The 19,348-nt window shown below is 39.1% G+C and overlaps 1 protein-coding gene across 3 annotated transcripts in view; it reads right to left on the bottom strand.

Annotated features, from left to right (window-relative positions):
• The window catches only part of CFTR (CF transmembrane conductance regulator), an 83,737-nt gene extending 64,614 nt beyond the window's left edge, over positions 1–19,123 (bottom strand). For all 3 annotated transcript variants that reach the window (XM_071733707.1, XM_071733709.1, XM_071733708.1), the window contains exons 1-4: positions 18,941–19,123; positions 8,756–8,866; positions 7,411–7,522; positions 593–808 (exon numbers count right to left, since the gene is read on the bottom strand). In XM_071733707.1, coding sequence (XP_071589808.1) covers positions 593–808; positions 7,411–7,522; positions 8,756–8,866; positions 18,941–18,993 — 492 coding nt within the window. In that variant the 5' untranslated portion in view covers positions 18,994–19,123. The remainder of the gene's footprint in view (positions 1–592; positions 809–7,410; positions 7,523–8,755; positions 8,867–18,940) is intronic.
• Between the last annotated feature and the right edge of the window lie 225 nt (positions 19,124–19,348).

Genomic DNA, 19,348 nt, shown 5'->3' with positions numbered 1-19,348 from the left:
GCTGTGCATCCTCAAAAATCTCCTACTGTGCCTATTTTGACAAATATTTTTGAAAGATGTGAGCTTTATACTAAACTAACTAAAATGTTCTTTTAAATTAGCTGCTTTCCATATCGGGAAAGCCAAACACCTTTTAAAATCTTTGGATTTGTGACCATGTGATGCAGCAGTATCTGGAGTTCTCAAACAAAATCATTCAAACTCAATCCCTTCAATGTTATATCTGTTGATTAAGTCTTCACCTCTAATACCCTTTTGAAAATATCCCTTGGTCACCACCATGTGTTATTCTCCCTTTGCAATACACGTGTGTAACACAGGCACAGTGGCAGAACAATTAAAGCATCTCACCACATACCCAGCAAGCCTGAACTCACACAGAGACTGACTTCAGTCAAATTAGCAGTAGAAGAGTATTTAATTTTTTGGACTTAAAAACGGAGACCTCTCAGAAACTGATGTGAGCCTCATTTTTCTATTGTGTATTTAGTGAACCTTGGCTAACAAAACTATTAAACTTTCAACAAAGAGTCCCTAAAGTTACATAGATTACAGACATTGGTTTGGCTTTGAGTGTAAATGAAACACTTACCTTCTTATAAATCAAGCTAAACATAGCTATCCTCATTTGCATTCCTATATGATGAAGACCAAATATAGCAGGGTGTATGAGTAGTGTTCTCACAAGGAAGAGAAGGCACAAGCCAATGCCCAGGTAGTAGGCTATAGATCTTTCATCAGAGTTGTCAGGATCATAGGAAGCTATTATTCTTCCCAACAGCAAGGGTTGAACAGATTTGGTGACTTCCTGCAGATGAGAACAAGAGAAAAATAATTTTGGTCAGTAGCTTTGTTCAAAAATGTTTAGCATTTTAATTTCAAGCCCCACCAACTGAGAATTACATCTTTTTATCTTAAATAAGGAAGCCAGACCTGTTTGTTGCGCAAACCACAGAAAGTTACAGTAACTGCACAGGAGAACAGACAATTAACTTCTGTCTTAATCTGTGATGCTCCTGCAACTCCACCAAAGCAAACTGGCTTGTAAATTTTGCTTGACTGTTTTCTACAAAAGTGACAACTGAGATTAGCTTCCACATTTACTTTTCAGAGTTTTAATGGATTAGCCACATCATATGACTGAATCCAGTTTAGCAGGCTGGATCTCTGGTTTGGCCCCTAGGGAACATTTCTTACTGCACTTTACTGCACTTCCACAACACAGGAAGACTCAGAATGCCTGAAATGAACACCAATAGAACAACACAGTGAAGATTTAGATAAAATATAAAGTAAATGGAAATACCAGCGGAATAAAAGTATAAACAATTTGGATCAACCAGCCCAACAATTCTAGACACTGTATTCAGAGTTCTAAGAAAACCAGGATGAGGGGGTTTAAATGATAAGTTTATGGCAAGTTAATAAATGCCCCAGAGATAAATCAGTCCCTCCTGCATTGGCTGCCCCAACACTATCCATCCTGGGATGAGCATCATGGTAGAGATCCAGAACAAGAGAGGAAAAACAGGCAGTACCAAACAGCTAAAATGCAAGTCACCCAAATGATCTGTTATAGTCCTGACTTTACTTTAGCATCCTATTATATTCGTCCTCAGACTCCTTTTCTGTTGTAATTAAACTCCACTAGCATTTCTTCAACTTTGCCTTTCATTTCCTTTCACAACTACATCGTTCTCATACATTCACTCCTATAATCCTCATCCTTTACCATCTCTACCTCTTTCCCACTCTTTCCTTCCTCAGTCCTTCCAGGAACAGCAAAAATCAGTCTAAAATTTTTATCAGTCTAAAAATTACTTCATCTTCTGCGTGAGCTTCTGAAGAGTATGAAGTATGTATGTGCTCCTTTGCTTCATTGCTACATTCATTGCAAAAATGCTTAGTGCTAAGAACTTTTATGGATGTTTCCTTAGCTTTTCTTCTGATGTGTCTCAGCAGAAAACATCTCATACTTCAAAACCAGCATGAAATTACTGAATCCTTTTTTGTATGAACGTGTTAAAATCTGTTAAAAAGTGATTAGTATTGCCTTCCAGCTGAAAACCACACTGACCACCAGAGAATTGGGTAAATCCCCTTTAATTTTTTTCCTTCTCTTTTGGATTCCTTTTAATCTCTAACACAAGAGCAATCCCAAGTACTTCTATAACCTGTACTGTAACACCTTTTGAATGTCATGTTGGTGCAGCTGATATTCACCACTCACTTTTTCCACAGAAGAGATGAAATCTTAAATGTCAAAGAGCATACCTATGCAATGCACTACTTTTCCCAAATTAAGCACAATTCTGCCCTAACCTGGAGGTTAAACCTGGAGCCACCTTAGACAAAGACTTCTGTGTTAATAGCAAGCGAAGGGAGGAGTGTTTATTAAAACACACATGACCAAGGCAGCTGTGCTTAGACCATATGCATCCCAAAGTGGCAAACCAAAACTCCCCAAAACTCACAAAACACAAAACAGTCACCTCTCAAGGACAATGTAATGCTTTCATATTCTCAGATATTCCAAGATAAGCTTTCATATAGGGCTTAAAATAGCAAGATTTTTAAATTATTATTTACTCTTATTCTAGTGAAAATGCCACACTCTGATGCTCTGTTTGTTGTGACTACAAAGGCATACATGCCTAGCTTGGTCAAAAAAAAGGTGATTTGCAGTCTAAGGGTAGAATAATGGCTGGAAATAAGTCAGATGATTTGCTGTCCCATGGGGCACAAAAATCCATTGTTTTGCCAGTGGAGAATTATCAGCTTACTTACCAAAGGTGTTATTATCTAGTCTACATACAAATAAAAGCAGATCTGCTTGTTTTTCATTTTTCTCCTTGTAAACTCAAAATTACCCACTGATGGAAATATGAACAATAAAATGGACTAGAATGACCTGGCAATGACCTGTGTACCTAACAGAAAATCCAGTGTTCAAAAGTCATCTTTTTCCTTCTCCCATCCTTTGCTTTTCCCTCTGCATTTCTCCCAGGCCATTGAGAATCTCAGAAACTTCTCCTTCACAGAAATATTAATTAAAACAGCAAAGATCTGAAGAGAAATGAGAGTACAACAGAGAATACTATGCTAATCTGACCTGGTATGGCTATTCTTACACAATGAGAACTTTTATGTTACATGTATCCCCCATATGCTCAATCACTCTGCCTTTGAAGACAATAATGCACATCTCTGTTTTGGAATATGCCCAAGAAGTGCTTCAGGACTTTCATATCCTTCCCTGCCTCCTCACTCACACCCGTGACCTATATGCGAGAACTTCAGGAAATCCTCATTAGGGTCCTTTGGGACATGACACTAAAACCATTTTTAAGTTAACAGCTGCTGTGACTTAGTGGAAATATACATATTCATTATAAGATCAAAAAGTAAGTAGAGTGAAACTGATCCTCACAGCAAAGTACCCAATTTGCTCACTGGTATCATGCTAAAAAGCAAGATCTTTGTTGCACTGTCATACCACATTTTCTTCAAATTGCAAAACACATCTACTGATGAGGTGAAACATGAGAGCTGTTTCAAACAGCAGGGGAGCAGATTCATGATGTGCAGTAACTCAACGTGCCTCACAAACACTGTTATAAGGGAGAGCAGCACTCCAGGGGGTCAGAGTGCCAGTGTCCACCCTGCAACAACATCACTGCCTACAGCGCGTCAGGGTAATGGGAGAGACGGAGAAACCACCAGACCTAAAGAGAGCAAAGCTGTGATGTTAGTTGCAATAACTACACAAACAGCAGGGACGAGAGCAGAGTTTACACCACACTCCCAGAAAGGTGCTGTGAAAACAGCTTAGGGCTTAGACAAGAGAAGAGCTGAAAGGAAAGCGAAGTTCAAAAGAACACACAACTTAGTTGCACCTATGCCAATACGGCACAACATCCTGTCCCCATTCAAATTTATGGCAAAGCTCCCGTTAATTTCCGTGAGCAGGGCCTGAAAAGAACACCAGCAGATTTAGCAATGAGTTTTCCCTCTTACAGCATTCAATAAAACGAAGACTAATGATAATAGAATCAAGATTTTAAACTAAGATTTAATCTCTCCATGTTGATTGTGAAAGGTGCAGATTCTGTTTCCTGTGTCCTGAATTGCATAAATGTTTGATTTTTTAAAGAATAACAAAAAAATACTATAACAAAACAACAACAACAAAACCAAAGAATATAATTTAAAAATCGTGGAGTCCTGTTCTATCCTCAGTTGGTCTAAAACTGAGCTCCATTTAAAAATCTGCATGAAGAAATCAACCCTGCACAGTCCCACAGGTGCATGTCCACACACAATTAATTTGCCTTTAATCTGGGAAAGGAAGTGCAGCTACTTACAAAAGCAAAATTACAAGACAGAAAATTACCTTTATCCTGGCCCAAACCAGGACCTCCTCAAAACTGCCTGCAAAAGCCCTCAGACATGGTTTAACTTTTAACAGGAATGCAGTACTGCAATAGTTTTGGCTGGCATACTCTGCAGGAACACCTCTAATAGTGTATGGTAGGCTAAATTTGTAGACCTGCTGTTTGCTGTGAATGTTTTTTAAATACAAACTTGACATGAAAAAGAAGCTGCTGGCTTGGTGAGGAAAAAGGTTAAATAATGAAAGGCAGTGATGAGACGGCAGAAGTAAATATAAGACAGAAACATGTAGGAAACCAAAAAGAAAGGGTCTTGTCCCAGAGAAGCCATGAAACAAGGTGAAAGAGTGTAGACAGAAGAGTTATCACACAGCCCCACAGATACCAAGAAACTCTGTTCACTGTCACAATTAACTGCTCTACCCGTACAAATAATTGACTCAGCAACTCCAGCCACCTCTTCACCCACCAGCCCCACTCAGCAAACAGCCCATCTTCTGACACAGAAAAGCCCTCCAGAGTGGGCACAGACAGCTCTGTAACCATCATCTCCTCTCCATTCTCCTTCTGGAGCAATGTGTAGCAGAAGGCAGGCATGGCAGTCTCTCTGAACCCTTTCTGCAGCACTGCTGACCTCAGACTGAAGGCGAGTGGCAGAAAGAAGCTCTTAGGCTCCCCACTATTGACAAGAGTCCAGCAAGTTAGAGAGACTTAAACTGGGAGGGGAAAAAAGTAGGCTTGATTCCTCTACTTCTAATCAGAATTTACATACATGCACATGAGTGTAACTATTCACAGGAAAGAAGGAAAAAACATAAAATGTAAAGAACTTTTTCTGTTTAGGTTTTATTTTTAAAAACAAGCCTTGATGCTGAGAAATTTCAGAGTTGTTCTTTATGAACTACATCTGGGGGCAGTCTAAATATGAATGCAAAAAATTAAGGTCTATAGAGTTTTTTTATTTTGAATCCATGAAGCAGCATGACAGACTAAATTACATCCCTAATTTTTTCAAGACTAAAAGGAATGTGAATGCTGTATTTTAAAGAAAGTAATTTCTGTTTTCTTTAGAGAATTTCTTCCTATTTCTTTGGAGCATTTTTACTTTGTGACTTTCTCATTCTATTACTGATACTCATTCCACCTAGACATGGTGTTATGAGAGAGAAAGAAGCAGTCAGTTCCTTCATAGTTCTTAGGGGAAAAATCCATTCTGAAGTGAAATCGTGGTCCATTTTTAAGTATCCAAATCAAATCAACTGTGATCTAATCCAGAATATTCGCATCATTAGCAGTCCAAATCAATACTCTTATGAATATTTTACAGGATTTTAATCACAGACCCTAAATAAATTTATGTACTTTGTAAATTGCAAGATCAGCCTGTCTTTCATGTAGCTATAAACAGGAGGGACTTCATGGAAGTTTATTGGGGCAGAACAGTTCCAGCATAAAACAAACAGAAGTCAGGCTCTAAATCTGATGCTTAACCTGAAAAACCTCTCTTTGACTGGCTGATGCATTAAATCTTTTCACACTTAAAAAGTTCCCTTTTAACACTGAAAAGTCTGCAGTTATTTAAGGATTTCAGTTTTCAGGATATTCTTATTTATATTTCAAATGCTTTATACAAAATTATTAAAACTTGAGGGTATAGGTGTTGGCACAATTTCCCTTAGCATACATCTGGCATAGCTGCCACAGAGCAAATTATGAGCTTTCCTCTTCTACCTACTTAAAGATCTACTTAGCTTGAAAGTTCCCTTCTGCATTAGCAAAATTCATGGTGTGGTAACAGCTTTCCACACTACTCTCACTTTTCTGCCTGGCAGAGGCAGAGTCATTGCAATAGCCAGGAAGGTTACCATTTCTGTAACTCTGCTGTAGAGCAGTTCTGCTCTTAGAATAGTTTCTTGGGACACTCAATAGAAAGCTCAAAGAAACGGGACAGTTTGTGTCTATAGGAAGCAATGTAAACTTCAGGGAGATTTGTGGGTGATTTTCCATGAATTTCCCTTCCCCTTCTCTTCTGTCCAATCCGTGATCTTGAAACTACAACTAAACTAGATCACATTCAACACTAACACCAACTGAATTAATTTCCTTCTGTATCAACCTTCCAAAAATAAAAACTGTCTTTAAAAATATATCTATCTCACATCTAAAAACACTGACTATCTGACTATATCTGCCAACTTCAGGCAACTTTGGCTCTTGTAGCTGCAGTTTCTGATATCATGTTATCTTGAACAGAGAACCATGGAATTTAATATCACACTTTGCAGTAAATGGCAGTAAACTTGAAAATAGCATGGATGTTTATGTGCATATTGATTAACAGTAATTTTCAGAATTACTGTTAGCTATCCCACATGCCTGGTGAGACATGTTTAATAATAAACTGTTTTCCCCAGTGACAGGATTGTCAGACAGGTGGCATTTTAAATCAGGGTAATCCTCATTAAAATGCTGGAAAGGTAACAGACATAATCAGTTCAGACATTCACATTGAGGTCCTTATCATACTCTCCCACAGTACGAAGATCCAAACATATTTCACATGGCTATTTATGCAGCATTGCTACCCAAAAATGAAGACAACTTATTTACTGTGTACATAAGCCTGAATAAACCATTTAACTATGAATCTGACTGATAGTAATTTGGCAACGTTGACCAAATCATATGAAATTGCACTACCATTTGTTTTAATCTAAGGGTAGAAAATTCTTTAGAAACATGAGAAAATAATTGCCTTAGTTGAGTATGGAGAAGTATATGACTCTAGCATGACATACATATTAGTAATTTTGAAATATATGGTTTAAAGATATTAACATGGTGTTAGAAACTTATTTTTTTGCAAAGGTCCTTGAGTATGTCTCTATCATCTCTATAAACCATGCATAAAGCAAAATCTGCAGCTATTAACAGAGTTCTTCATTAATATAGCAATCCTGGAAACATGGATCTATTTATGGAACACTAAAAGTTTACTGAAGGAAAGAACAAATCTTACCCCTAGATATAATATTAGTCCATAGAACATAAATTTCCAGAAAAAGCATCGCCGTAGAGCATTAATAAGTTTGGGGTTTTTCTTTGAAGTTGCCAGCTCTCTGTCCCACTCTCTGAAAGGGAACGAAAAAATAAGACCATTAAGTTGAGTGAGCAAATAGATGGGACTGCAGCTCTAACACACCTCAGTTCCTCAGCTATATCCAAGGAGAGTAAGTTAAACTAATTAATGAAAGCAAGCTTTGCAGAGACCCCAAAGACCTTATATTCATTGATCGGATAGATCAATAAAAGTTCAAACCTTGTTCAGCCACATATTTGGCAGTTTTAAATACTCAGCCATCCATCACCCACAGGCAATTCATTCATGAAAAGGTCATATTGTATGTTTGAAAGAGTCCTGCTGTACTTAAGAGCAAAGCAAAAATAATAGGTAAATGAACATTCTGGAGTTCATCCAATCTGCAAAAAAGACAACACCAACATAAAAAAATGTGACAGCCTCATTTTTAACCTGTGGGAAATAATTTTCAATTGGATAATAAGTTGCTGATCAGAAGCAATGCTATATACAGAAAGGATTGGTTTAGTCAAAGTTCAACTCAAAGATTAAATTACTCCTAAGAATTTCCTCAGCTCTTCTCTCCATTTTTCAAGAGAATATTAAATAATCATAATACTCAATTTCTAAACTATTAAAATGCATTAATTGTACTGATGTTCTCAATACTTTCCACAAATTTTGAACAGGTATATCACACAACAATTAAATTTAATTGGATTGGCACACCAGTGCAGACCCGAACTGCCCCAGCACACCAGGGAAAGCTACAGCAGGAACTGAGGAGAGAGTCTGAAATTACCTGTCAGAGTTCATCCCAATTCTGTTTCTGAATTAGGACTCACTGAGAGAAGAGAGGAAGTATAAATGAGGAAAATCAGGGCACGATTTCTGGAATGAGTCTTTCAATCACAGTATCAAAGGAAGTTAAGAAGGTTATTTAGTTGAGGAAAAAACTAAAAAAGGTTTTACAAAGACACTTGGGGGGAAGAAAGAAGAGTTGAATAGGGAATTAACATTGAAACTGTGAGACTAGCCTCACCAATCAACAGGCAGATGTCACAGGTACATCAATATAGTGATTTACAGCACCTAGGTGATACATCTGTACCACAGATTCCCATCAGGTCAGAAGGACAACAGTGTGCTGTATGAGGACACAAGTCAGCCATTCAGTGGATGCACCCAGGTTGCACCCAATGCTATTTTAACTTTTTATCCAATACTTTTTTAAGGAAAAATGCAATGTGATTCCTGAAACAGTTACTTCACTGATCTTTCATACCTTTCTAGTTTTTCAGAAAGATTATCAGCAGAGTCGGCAGAAGGGATTTGATAAATATCTGACAGCTCCAACCGTCGTCTGTAACCCTTTTTCAAAATGGGTTTTGTCCATCTAAGAAAAAAAAAAAAAATAGTTACAAAACCACAAGTTTTTGGGGTTAACTCTAGAGTTGCATTGTCTCTGAATACTTTGCCAGTTCAGGGGTGGGATGAAGCTGCAACTTCCGTTTCAGTCAGGATGAAAGAAATGAACATTAGACTGAGACCTCAGTACTTTATTTCCTAATATGTGCTATGGCCTTTTAGATTAATAATAAATCAAAACTGTTGTAAACTGGATGTGTAAGTTTCATTCCTATAAAGACACAAAAATCTTGCTATAACTTCAGTGTTCCTTTGACAGCTTACATTGCAGTATGCACTAAACAACACACAAATCTTTCACAGGATTCACAAGATCTTCATTGCATCCATCATGTCTAAAAATTTTGCATTTCTTTTTTCAAATGTCATGTTTAAAAATTTGATACCAATTTAAAAGGCATGCTGAATTGCAGCAAAGCAAGAAAAAACTCTAGTATGGCTACTCTCCAGAGTAAATCTTTATATGGCCTATAAATCCCCAGCTACCAACCTGAACAAAATTTTGCAGGAGATTCTGTTTGGAAATCTTTTTTAAAGTACAAGACTAAAACAAAACATAAACAAGTACTTATAAAAGCTAATGGTGTATTTTAAAGCTGAATTTCTGCTTTTCTGCTCTTGTTAAAAACATTTCCTTTAAAAATCAAAATGCCTGCAAAAGAACTAGGTTGTGGTTGATTGCTGTCATGCAATACGTAAACATGGTTCGTAAAAACAAAACAAAACGGAACAAAACACCAGAACACATATGATTTCTGATTATGATAAAAGTTATAATCTGCAAAACCTCAATTATTTAAGAATTTTTTGTTTAGTTGTCTTTATAGACAACAGTTAACAAAATTGCAAAAAGAATGCACTAATGTTTCCCATGTTCACTCAGAAAATGCAAACAGCTGATTGGAGATGCTTATCTGTATGCCTGTGAGAACATGTATCACACACACCAAGTAATCCACATTCTCATCTGCAGCCTCTGTTGGTACAAAGAGGTTACTCTTAGGATACTAAGGTAAAAGAAAAAGAAGCTACACAAGTGCAAAAACACCTTAGCACACTTTGAGACTCCGATAAGGGGGTTCCAACTTGCCTTGACAAACGAGAAACACTACAGTTTCAGACCATATGTTTTGCTAAAACATTTTTCATTGCACTGTTTCCCTCCAGATATTCTATTTTATTTACACTTTTGATTAGCACCTACTCTTGCATTTTGCCACCCTCTGAAGTAAAAAAACATGACTGAATTTAAAAGGCAAGTACAGTGGCTGTCACATCGTTTGAAGACAGCAGCACGCTTAGCAGATCTACTGTGCTCCTAGAAATGTTTCTTGTTCTACTTGGTGCTTAACTGGGTGCACTTATAAGCACCAACTAAATTTTATGATCCCTAAACAATGCTCTTCTCCCAGTGCAGTCCCTGTCCTCATATCTCTGCTCAACTGAGTAGCTGCTACTATGGTAGATTAACTCCTCCAGCCAAGCTAAAGGAGCAGTTCTGACACCTTACCCCAGGCACTTTCTTGTCTGCAGCCAGGTTCCTGTCACAGGCTGCTGGCAAGGATTGCATAGGGAGATGTTCACCTCCCATCTGCACTGGACTTGATCAGAAGTCCCACCCTCACTACATCTGTCCAATTTGAGAGGTGTGCCAAGTGGTTTTGGGTTGGAATGGTACCTGTGGGAGGAGTTGGATGTCACGTGCTGTTTGGCTGAAGGCATGTCTGAGTTGTGCTGCCAAGAACTGTGGGAGGCAGCATACATATTTTATGAAAAAGAATATCCTAGACCTGTAACACATGAACATCTCTGAAAACCCCAATAGCATCCAGGTTACCATGATACTGTGCATTCTTTGCAAAATTTTGAAATGCAAAAGGGACTACATATTTATTTAACTGGCAATTTAATATCTAGTTATCAATGTTTCTTTACCACAGGTAAAGCAGCTCAGTCAGAGTTTGTCAGTGCTTGCTTACTTTTTTTTTTTCTTTTTGCCTAATAGAAACAATTAACAATTTGCCAGAGTTAATTCTGAGGTTTTTTACTTCTTATGGTTGCTGAGAATGAGAAATGTCTTTCGAAAAGAAGAGAGCAAGAAGGAAGGGAAACAGATTGGCTTTGCAGCATTACGTTAGCAAATGCCACCGGATTACTGGCTGGCATTTAATGAACTCTTTCACAGAGAAAACTGTAGTGCTGTCAGAGTTTTGCCACTAACTAAGAATGTTATTACAGATACACACACAGGAAGCCCAGCAGGAGACAACTTTCAAGATTGTGCAGTAGGAAAGAAGGAAAGAAGAAAAGAAGGAAAACAAGTTCCACCTCTATTATTAATTGCCTGGTAGCATAAAAATACCTTATGACAATGATACGTAAATATCATATACATAGTGTACCACCTTAACTTATCTTTTGGAAGATTTCTAATGCTTATTTCATTATCAGTCACTTTAACAATATATTATAGATTTCTTGCTACAGCTCTTTCCTTCTCCAGCATGTTTAGCCTCATCCTACTCCAGCAAATTGTTCCACTAGGACAGATGTCTTCAGCTTTCCAGAGTATTAACACAGACTGCTAACTTGTCAATAGGATTTGACTCTCCCTTAAGTGACAAGCTTTGCATGTCACCAAAGACAGAAAGAGCCTTTGTGTTGCTATGCTAACCACCCAGATCTTTCACCCAGGCACAGGGATTCCACCAGACCCTCCCAACTGAGACTCTCAAGGCATTGGGACAGTTGCAGAGCAGTTGGGCTATGCCAGACCTGGAAAGCAATGCAGCTCTCTGCAAGGGTCCCTGATCAGGTTTGTACCATTTCCATGGGTGCCTTATGCCCACCATGGCACTGTGCAGCACAAAGGTGACCATGGCATCACTTCCTTCTCTTACAAGTCATTCGTATGTGTCCTTAATATAGTCAGGGATAGTGCCTGCAGCTCCTAAGGGACTTGGACTAATCTTGATGGAGGAAACTGCCTCTGGCTTCCATCTTTAACAATTACTGGAATAAAAAGAAAAAAAATTAAACCATTATTATGATGCTTTGAAACCTAAGTTTTGCAAGGTAGAGCCATGAATTCCTACCGACTGCAGTAAAAGACTGAAGTACCACACAGATCACAGACATTCCCAGAATCAAATCAGATTGGATTATACAAGAGGATCTGCACTCTCATCCTCTGCTAAAAGACATCCATCACTCTGGCAACAGAGCATACTGAAAACTGTTGCTTACTTTATACTGGAGGTGGCAGCTCTACTGTACTCAAAATGTTTCTCCAGGAGAATGTTTCCATCACCAGCCTTCTCCAAGCATCCTGCAATGCAGCCATCAATGGTGACTCTAGCTCTGCATGATCCTTGCTAAAATATGGGACAAGTCAAGGTGCCCACTGGCCTAATTCCTGTACCATGGTTACCCTCAACAAGGTAAAGTTGCAGTTACTTTGTTTTAAATAGTAACATTCTGAAACGGCAGGTAATTCTGAAAACAAAAGTAAAGCTTTAGCATTTTTCCCTTCAAGGACAAATAAGTGCCACACTCTGAGCTTAATATTTACACATAACTGTTGTGGAGCTTCAACAATGGAAGGTAAATGTTGGGGTTTTTTTACCTAGATCACTAAAATTTAAATCTTAATTTTTTACTAATTAACTATTCTTCACCATGAGGTATTAATTGACATGGAAATATTTAGCTTCAATATCATAACTCTACCACCAGCTGTGATCAGCACCATCTTAAGAATAGTCCATGTTCTGCTGAAACCCCAGGATTTCAATAGCGAATCTTCATTAGGATTATTTCACAGAAGTTCTTGGGGAAGGCTTACATTTTATGCCCAGTTTTTGCACTTAGACTATTATCTAATCTCTAAATGCTTTTTGAGATTCACCTACCTAGTTCACCTACCGAGGCTGGCTAGAAGCAAAATGTTTCTTCATTGTCACTCTTTCCTTCAATTATATATATCCCATAGCAAGAATAAGAAAAGCATATTTCTTTTTCCTAATCCTTTGAAAGACACATAAAATGAACAAGGAACATTGCAAAAAATTAATATTGCAACAGGCCATCAGGATCAATGCCTTTCAGGATCAATCACCTCTCCCTTCCACCTACCCCCTCCTGAAGGAAAGATGCTTTCCCATATCTGACAGGTGGGAAGGTTCTGGTTTCAAGGGAAAAGCAATGCCATTTCAAAAAAAGGTCTTAAAAAGCTACTTACTAATTTTGGAAGCATCATGACAATGTAGCTTTGGTTTAGCTACTTGCTGACCGTGAAAATGCTCGTGCAGATCCTTTTGGTTATATGAAAGAGTGATATACAATCCCTGCTTGTGAGTCCTTGCTCCTCTCACACAGGTGTGTGCCTCCTCTCTCATGGAAGGCACTTGCACTGCATCCATAAGTTTACATTCCAAACCTTCCTCATGTGTATCACTGAATCTTACATGCAACATTCAATTTGACCTTTGACTTATTTTAAGACATAATGTGACAACATTACCCAGATGTCAGGCTGTCACCATGCTGCCCCCACAATCAATCTATCTACATAAGTGCTGCAAAGCAGGGGTGTAAAGAAGAAGAAAAAAATTAAAATAACATCAAACTGTAGAACTCTCCTGCAATAAGAGAATAAAACTATTCTCACCAGTTTGAAAATTAACATATTTTTTAAAAAAATAGATATTCAGACACTGAGACTCTTTGGTATGAAAAAGCTGATAGTTGTTTGCTGTAGAAATATCCAGAAATAACTTTGTCACACCAGAAATATCCTTGTGTGACTAAAGTCCTGGACAGGAGACAGAAGTCAGGCAGGCTTCACTGACTCCAGCACATGTTCCCAGGATAAATCACAATCCTCGTACACTGCACTTTCTTCTCTACAGAACTAATAAGGAACTCTGTTCTTAGCCCATCCTTTGTGTTTCTTAGGCATTAAGATGTTCAAAACAGACTTCCATATTAAATATTTTCCAGCACCCAGCACAATAGACTTAAAATTTCTGCTAGGGCATTTAGAAGCCCCTATTAATACAGACTTCTTTCAATGTCATTGCCTTTAGTATTAAAAAAGAATTCAAGGATTGGGATGGATTATTTTCTATCCCACCAAAATCAAGCCAGCATGGAGGAGAATAAAAAGGTATAGAGAAGTCTGCTAATCTTTTAAACGCTTGATGATTTAAATTTGAGTATCAAGATAGTAAGTCTTCCTCTTACAGGAGAAAACAAGTTTCCCATGTATTTCAGAAACTCAGATGCAACTTGATATCAGCTACTGTGCTTTAGAAAACTGAGGTCCAAAGAAAGAAAAAAATCTTTCCTGTTAGGGTGGTGAGATGAAGGAACAGATTGCCCAAGGAAGCTGTGGCTGCCCCCTCCCTGGAAGTGTTCAAGGCCAGGTTAAATGGGGCCCTGAGCAACCTGGTCTAGTGGGAGGTGTCCCTGCTGATGGAACTAGATGATCTTTAAGGCCCCTTCCAGCCCTAGCCACTCCATGATTCAATGAAAGCAACCAGACAAGGTCACTGTGCTATGCAGGGTTTGCACTTCTGCTTGTCAGACCATGCAGCACCAGGCTGAACCAAGGACAAAATTTAGCCTTATTATTAGAGAAGGTATTCCTGTGGCTGAAATTATTTCTGGGTAGGAGTCTCAGCATCATTTTTCCAGTTCACTACAAGGTTCATATTTTACTTTGGAAATATTAACAGAGGTCAAATTTCAAAATAGTCCAAAACTTGCATGCACATCTTTGAACCATCTGGAGGCTGGCTTTGAGATGCACCAGAAGCTTGCCATTTCAGATGGGTCTGGAGGGCTGGCAGATCAGCTGCTCCCCAAGGACCACTTGTGGCAACAAATGACCAGGCAGCCTCATGAGGCCAGAACCTATGTTGTGGCAGCATCTGTGCTTGGTTATCACTAACAGCCAGGACTTAGGGTTACCTGGGATCAGACAAAGCCAGGTCCATAAAGTGCCTTAAGAATATACTAAAATAAATTTGCCTTTTAAGTGTCTAAGTCAGCTGTCCCAGCAGCAGTTGGGCACCATCACACTGCAATTCAATTCACCTGCTCATGGCTACAAAAGTACACAGAGGCTCCCTACTCAGAGAGGAAAGATGAGCAAGATGCTGCAGTTAGGCATTGATAGAGGATGCTCCAAATATATGCTTGACATGACAATTTCCAGATGTCTGCCCTATGAAGCGAAATTTATAGACTCTAATGAGGTCTTTAAACTTCCTATACAATATCTGGGATTCTTAAGAACTCAAGACAGTTTCAGGGGAAGTTTTGAGGATAAATATACACATTAAGTCTCAAACTTCTCCAGGAAAAGATATACAAATCCTTCTCTATTCAGAAGTAAAAATTCTAAGAAACCTCTTGGTATTAAATCCTAAGATACACAGTTCAAAGGTAGAGGAGGGACTGCCTAGGGCAGCACCAGCTTTAGATCCATTCTCATGAGAATGACTTTTCAAACCAGAAACTATCTTGGTCAGGGCACTCTCAAACTTGCAATTAAGATTGAAGTATGCTAGAAAGAATGAAAGAATAACCATGCTTGTAGCTCATGGGCTAGGTACTGTCAAAACTTAAGTCCTGGCTTTTCCTATCAACCCTAAAGGCTGATTAAAAAGGCTTCATTAAAAGGGCACTGGGAACAGAAATCAAGACTTGCAAACAAGTTTCTTATCATGTAGGCTACAGAACCACTTTATGCTTTAAAAAGATTAGCTGAGCCAGAGATACAGAACCTTTGCTACCATTCACTGGTAACACTGGTCTTACTGTCCAGGAGAGGTGAGTTGGAGACCTGAATTCCTTTTCCTACCCCTCCCAGCATACACACAGTAGGAACCCAATATCTATTGCCTACATGTTAAATTATTCTTGGATAGCTGTAAAAAAGGTGGCAGTTTACTTTTTCTCTGGTTGGGAAAGAAAAAAGCAACTAGATAGAGCAGTTCTGATGGACTGAGACTGAGCACAAGAGAAGACATAGAACAAAAGCTGTCTTGGTTTGCATTTCTCATTTGGATTTAATAATGAATCAGACACTGAACTACTCGGTCCTCCCAAGACAGCTGTCACTTTTGCTACTTACCAAAGCAAAAGTATATGCTTAAAGAGTTTTCTTGTTAAAAAAAAAAAAAAAAAAAAAAAAAAAATCAGACTTGTCCCAAAGTTGCTGCCATTTCTGAAACTCCAACAGTAATTCCATGTTCCAGTATCCATCTAAAAATCAATTAATTTATTACTTGCCTTAATAACACCATAATACATCGTCCTCTCAGTTATCTACCATAAAAACTAGATTGTTGAAAAGTACTCTGATGTAATTTGCTATAAAACTTATGTCCTTGACCTTGCAAAACTCCATGAACAAAAGTAACTTATAAAGACGAGTGAGGCTTCACAATGAATATAAAGTTAAGCATATGACCATCTGACTGTTTCTGCATAAAATTCTGTTTTCTTCAAACAAGAAAATAAGTAGGCAACTATTTCATCATCACTGGAAAAACCACTCTTTTTCCACACACACCTTTTTGTTTGGTATTTATTTTTTTAAAAGATCTGACATCTTGTTTCAGATATCATGCCCTTGAGTTCTTTCTCACAAGTTTTCATGGAAGTAAAGCATGTATTAAAACATGGGCATATCCTGGAGTGCTTTACTAAATACAATCAGTATTGGAAACCAATGATGTGTGCAGGCTCAGTTAAAATGCTAACAGAATATTCTGACATCTTAGAAAACCTTGTTCCCATCTCTCCCATTTATCACTACTTTGTGAATGTTTCCAGTTGAGTGGACAGGTCCCTCGTTACTGATATGAAGCAAGTGCTTCTGACTTTGTAAAGCTCATCACAAATACTCTGTTTCAAAGTATTGTGAAACTCTTATACCTTGATAAATCTTTGCTCTGTGATCTTACCTGTTAATAATTTTAGGTATTGATCAACGATGAAACAGGAACTGATGGAGTCCTTGAACACCAAATGCATTTTAAAATGAGCTAACATATTTCATTGCTATACATAATGTATTGGGGTTTTAATCCTTATTTCTTTATTTGTTTCTAAGAGAAAGACGTCCCTACTGCCAATTTGGATGTAATGCCTTTTCTTATATTGTCACCTGTTCATATAAAATTTGTGATAAAAGAAAGTTAGTCATAATGTATGTGGTAAAACACAAGTAATCAGAGACTTTTGCACTCACAAAAACATAGATATTAGAACCATATTAGACACTTTATAGATGTACATATACAATTTTTGCTGTTCCTCCCCAATGAACTGAATTAATGGTTTTTTAATAGCCTGATTTTTCTATGAAATAATGTTACCATAAAGTTTTGTGAAGAAATGTCACTGCTGCAGTCAATATTAATTGTAAACACCTTTTTATATACTTATTACCATTTCAGTTACTCTCAGATAGGCAGTACAAAATAATGTATCATGCATGATAAACATGATTCAAACATCATTTAATTGACTTAAACACTTTGATTTTTAAAATATCAGGGTAGGCCCAAAGATGGTTAATGAGCATGAACTGCACCTGGCTTTAGCCAAGGGAATTTTAACTAAGGTATAAATGAGAAGTGTATTTGCTTTGTCTGATTTGTGTTTTTTCTTGATACCTTCAGCATCCCACATTCTAGGAGCACACTACTCTCTCTTTACGAATAAATAAAATATAGCAGAACAAGTAGCTCCTTGAGCAAGGAAGTTAATATGCAGCCTTATTTCTTAGAGATTTGTTTCTTATACTTGACAGGTGCCCTGACTGAAGCTACTTCTGTGAAGAATTTGTAAAGGCCCATCATGCACATTAACTTGTTCTATCAGCATTTAATAACAAGAACGGCTTCTTTCCTACAGCAGCACCACTGGAGGACACATCTAGAATCCTCACCTTTACATATATATTTGTAAAACTTGAGGAAAAGGTTAATTTTGAGATCCTTCCCTGTTATTGCATCTGCCTAAAATGAACCCAAGTGAGGAAGGTGGGCAAATAGAGTTATTCATACACTCACTTCCCTTAAGAAATTTTTTTAAAAGTTCCAAAAGACCAACCTGCTCACAATGAAAGCTATCTCAAAAAAGTAGCTAAAAGCCTTCAGTTCCTCAGGCAGAGACCTCCTGCCAATGTGATGATTTTAAACCACATGTTCCCATTTCCGTCACCATGTTCATGCCTTACACAAGATTGCCTCCCTCCCTGCTGTGCAAAAGACCCTCAAGTAACAAAAAGGGGAAACAGCACCCTGGTAAAACTGCTGGTGTGTGGGCCAAAGCTAGACAGATTATTTGCCCTTTCCATTTGGCAGTGTCTTTTCTAGCAATGTCACGTAAAACATGTTCAGGCTGCTATATTGTCTAATAAAGTACAATGTGCCCAGGCACTGGTATTGGCTCCTTCTCTTTTTATTTGAAGTACTGAGAAAGAGAAGGCAGCAGGGACTTCACTTGTAAGAGAACACTTCCAAGCCTCACAAGGAACTGTTTCCCTAAGATCTTGCATTACACTCACACACTAAGCTAAACACCTGAAAAGTCAAACAGAAGGTCTGAGAGCATTTCCCCTCTGCTCCCCCCTACCCCACAGTGTTCTCACAGTTTACAGTGAAATAGCAGATTAACTTGTTGAGCAATTTACCAAAGGTTGCTCAAATTATGTCATAAATTAATCTGTTCGGGTCCCGCGAGGGTTTATGACACCTGACAGACAAAGCCCATTCCTTGTGCTAAAACCCCAGCAACAACAACAAAAAAAAGAAAGATCTCATCGTTCGGCAGCACGCAAGACTCCCACCGCTCTCCCCATAGACTTTTCCAGCTCTAATTGGCACCCAGCGCTCGGCCCCCTTCTCTGCCAAGTAGGGGGGAAAGAGAAGCCTCCGATGAGCCCCCTTGAACCGCCGCTGCCCGCCCCTGCCCGCACCCGCTGCTCCGGGCCGCACGTGTCTCGCCGCGCCGGGGCTCCCACCTGAAGAAAAGTTTGGAGAAGATGTTCGCCTTCTCCAGGGGGGACCTCTGCATGGTGCCTGGACCCGCGGTACGGTGCGGTAGGGTGGGAACTGGCGGCAGCCGCTAATCGCTGACGCTTCGCTCACTCGCTCCGCTCCTGCGGCTCTCCCACCTTATCCGCTCGGCCGGCTCTGATGTCACCGCCTGCCTCCTGCCCCTGCCCCTCTCCCCGCCTCTGCTTTGCCCAGGTTCAAAAGCGGGAGGGCTGGGGACCCGGCCCGCTTTGCTTGCGCCGCCGCCTCCTCCCCCGCCTCCCCGCCGCACCCGGCACCGCGCACCGGGCGCGCCCCGCTACTCCCCCCGCACCCTCTCCTCCTGCCCAGCTTCCAGCCGGCTCTCGGCCAGCCCCTTACCTCCTACTGCTGAC

This window comes from Heliangelus exortis, chromosome 1, assembly GCF_036169615.1.
Source record: "Heliangelus exortis chromosome 1, bHelExo1.hap1, whole genome shotgun sequence".
In the NCBI taxonomy this organism is placed as follows: Eukaryota; Metazoa; Chordata; class Aves; order Apodiformes; family Trochilidae; genus Heliangelus; species Heliangelus exortis.
This window is presented reverse-complemented; position numbering and strand designations above follow the sequence as displayed.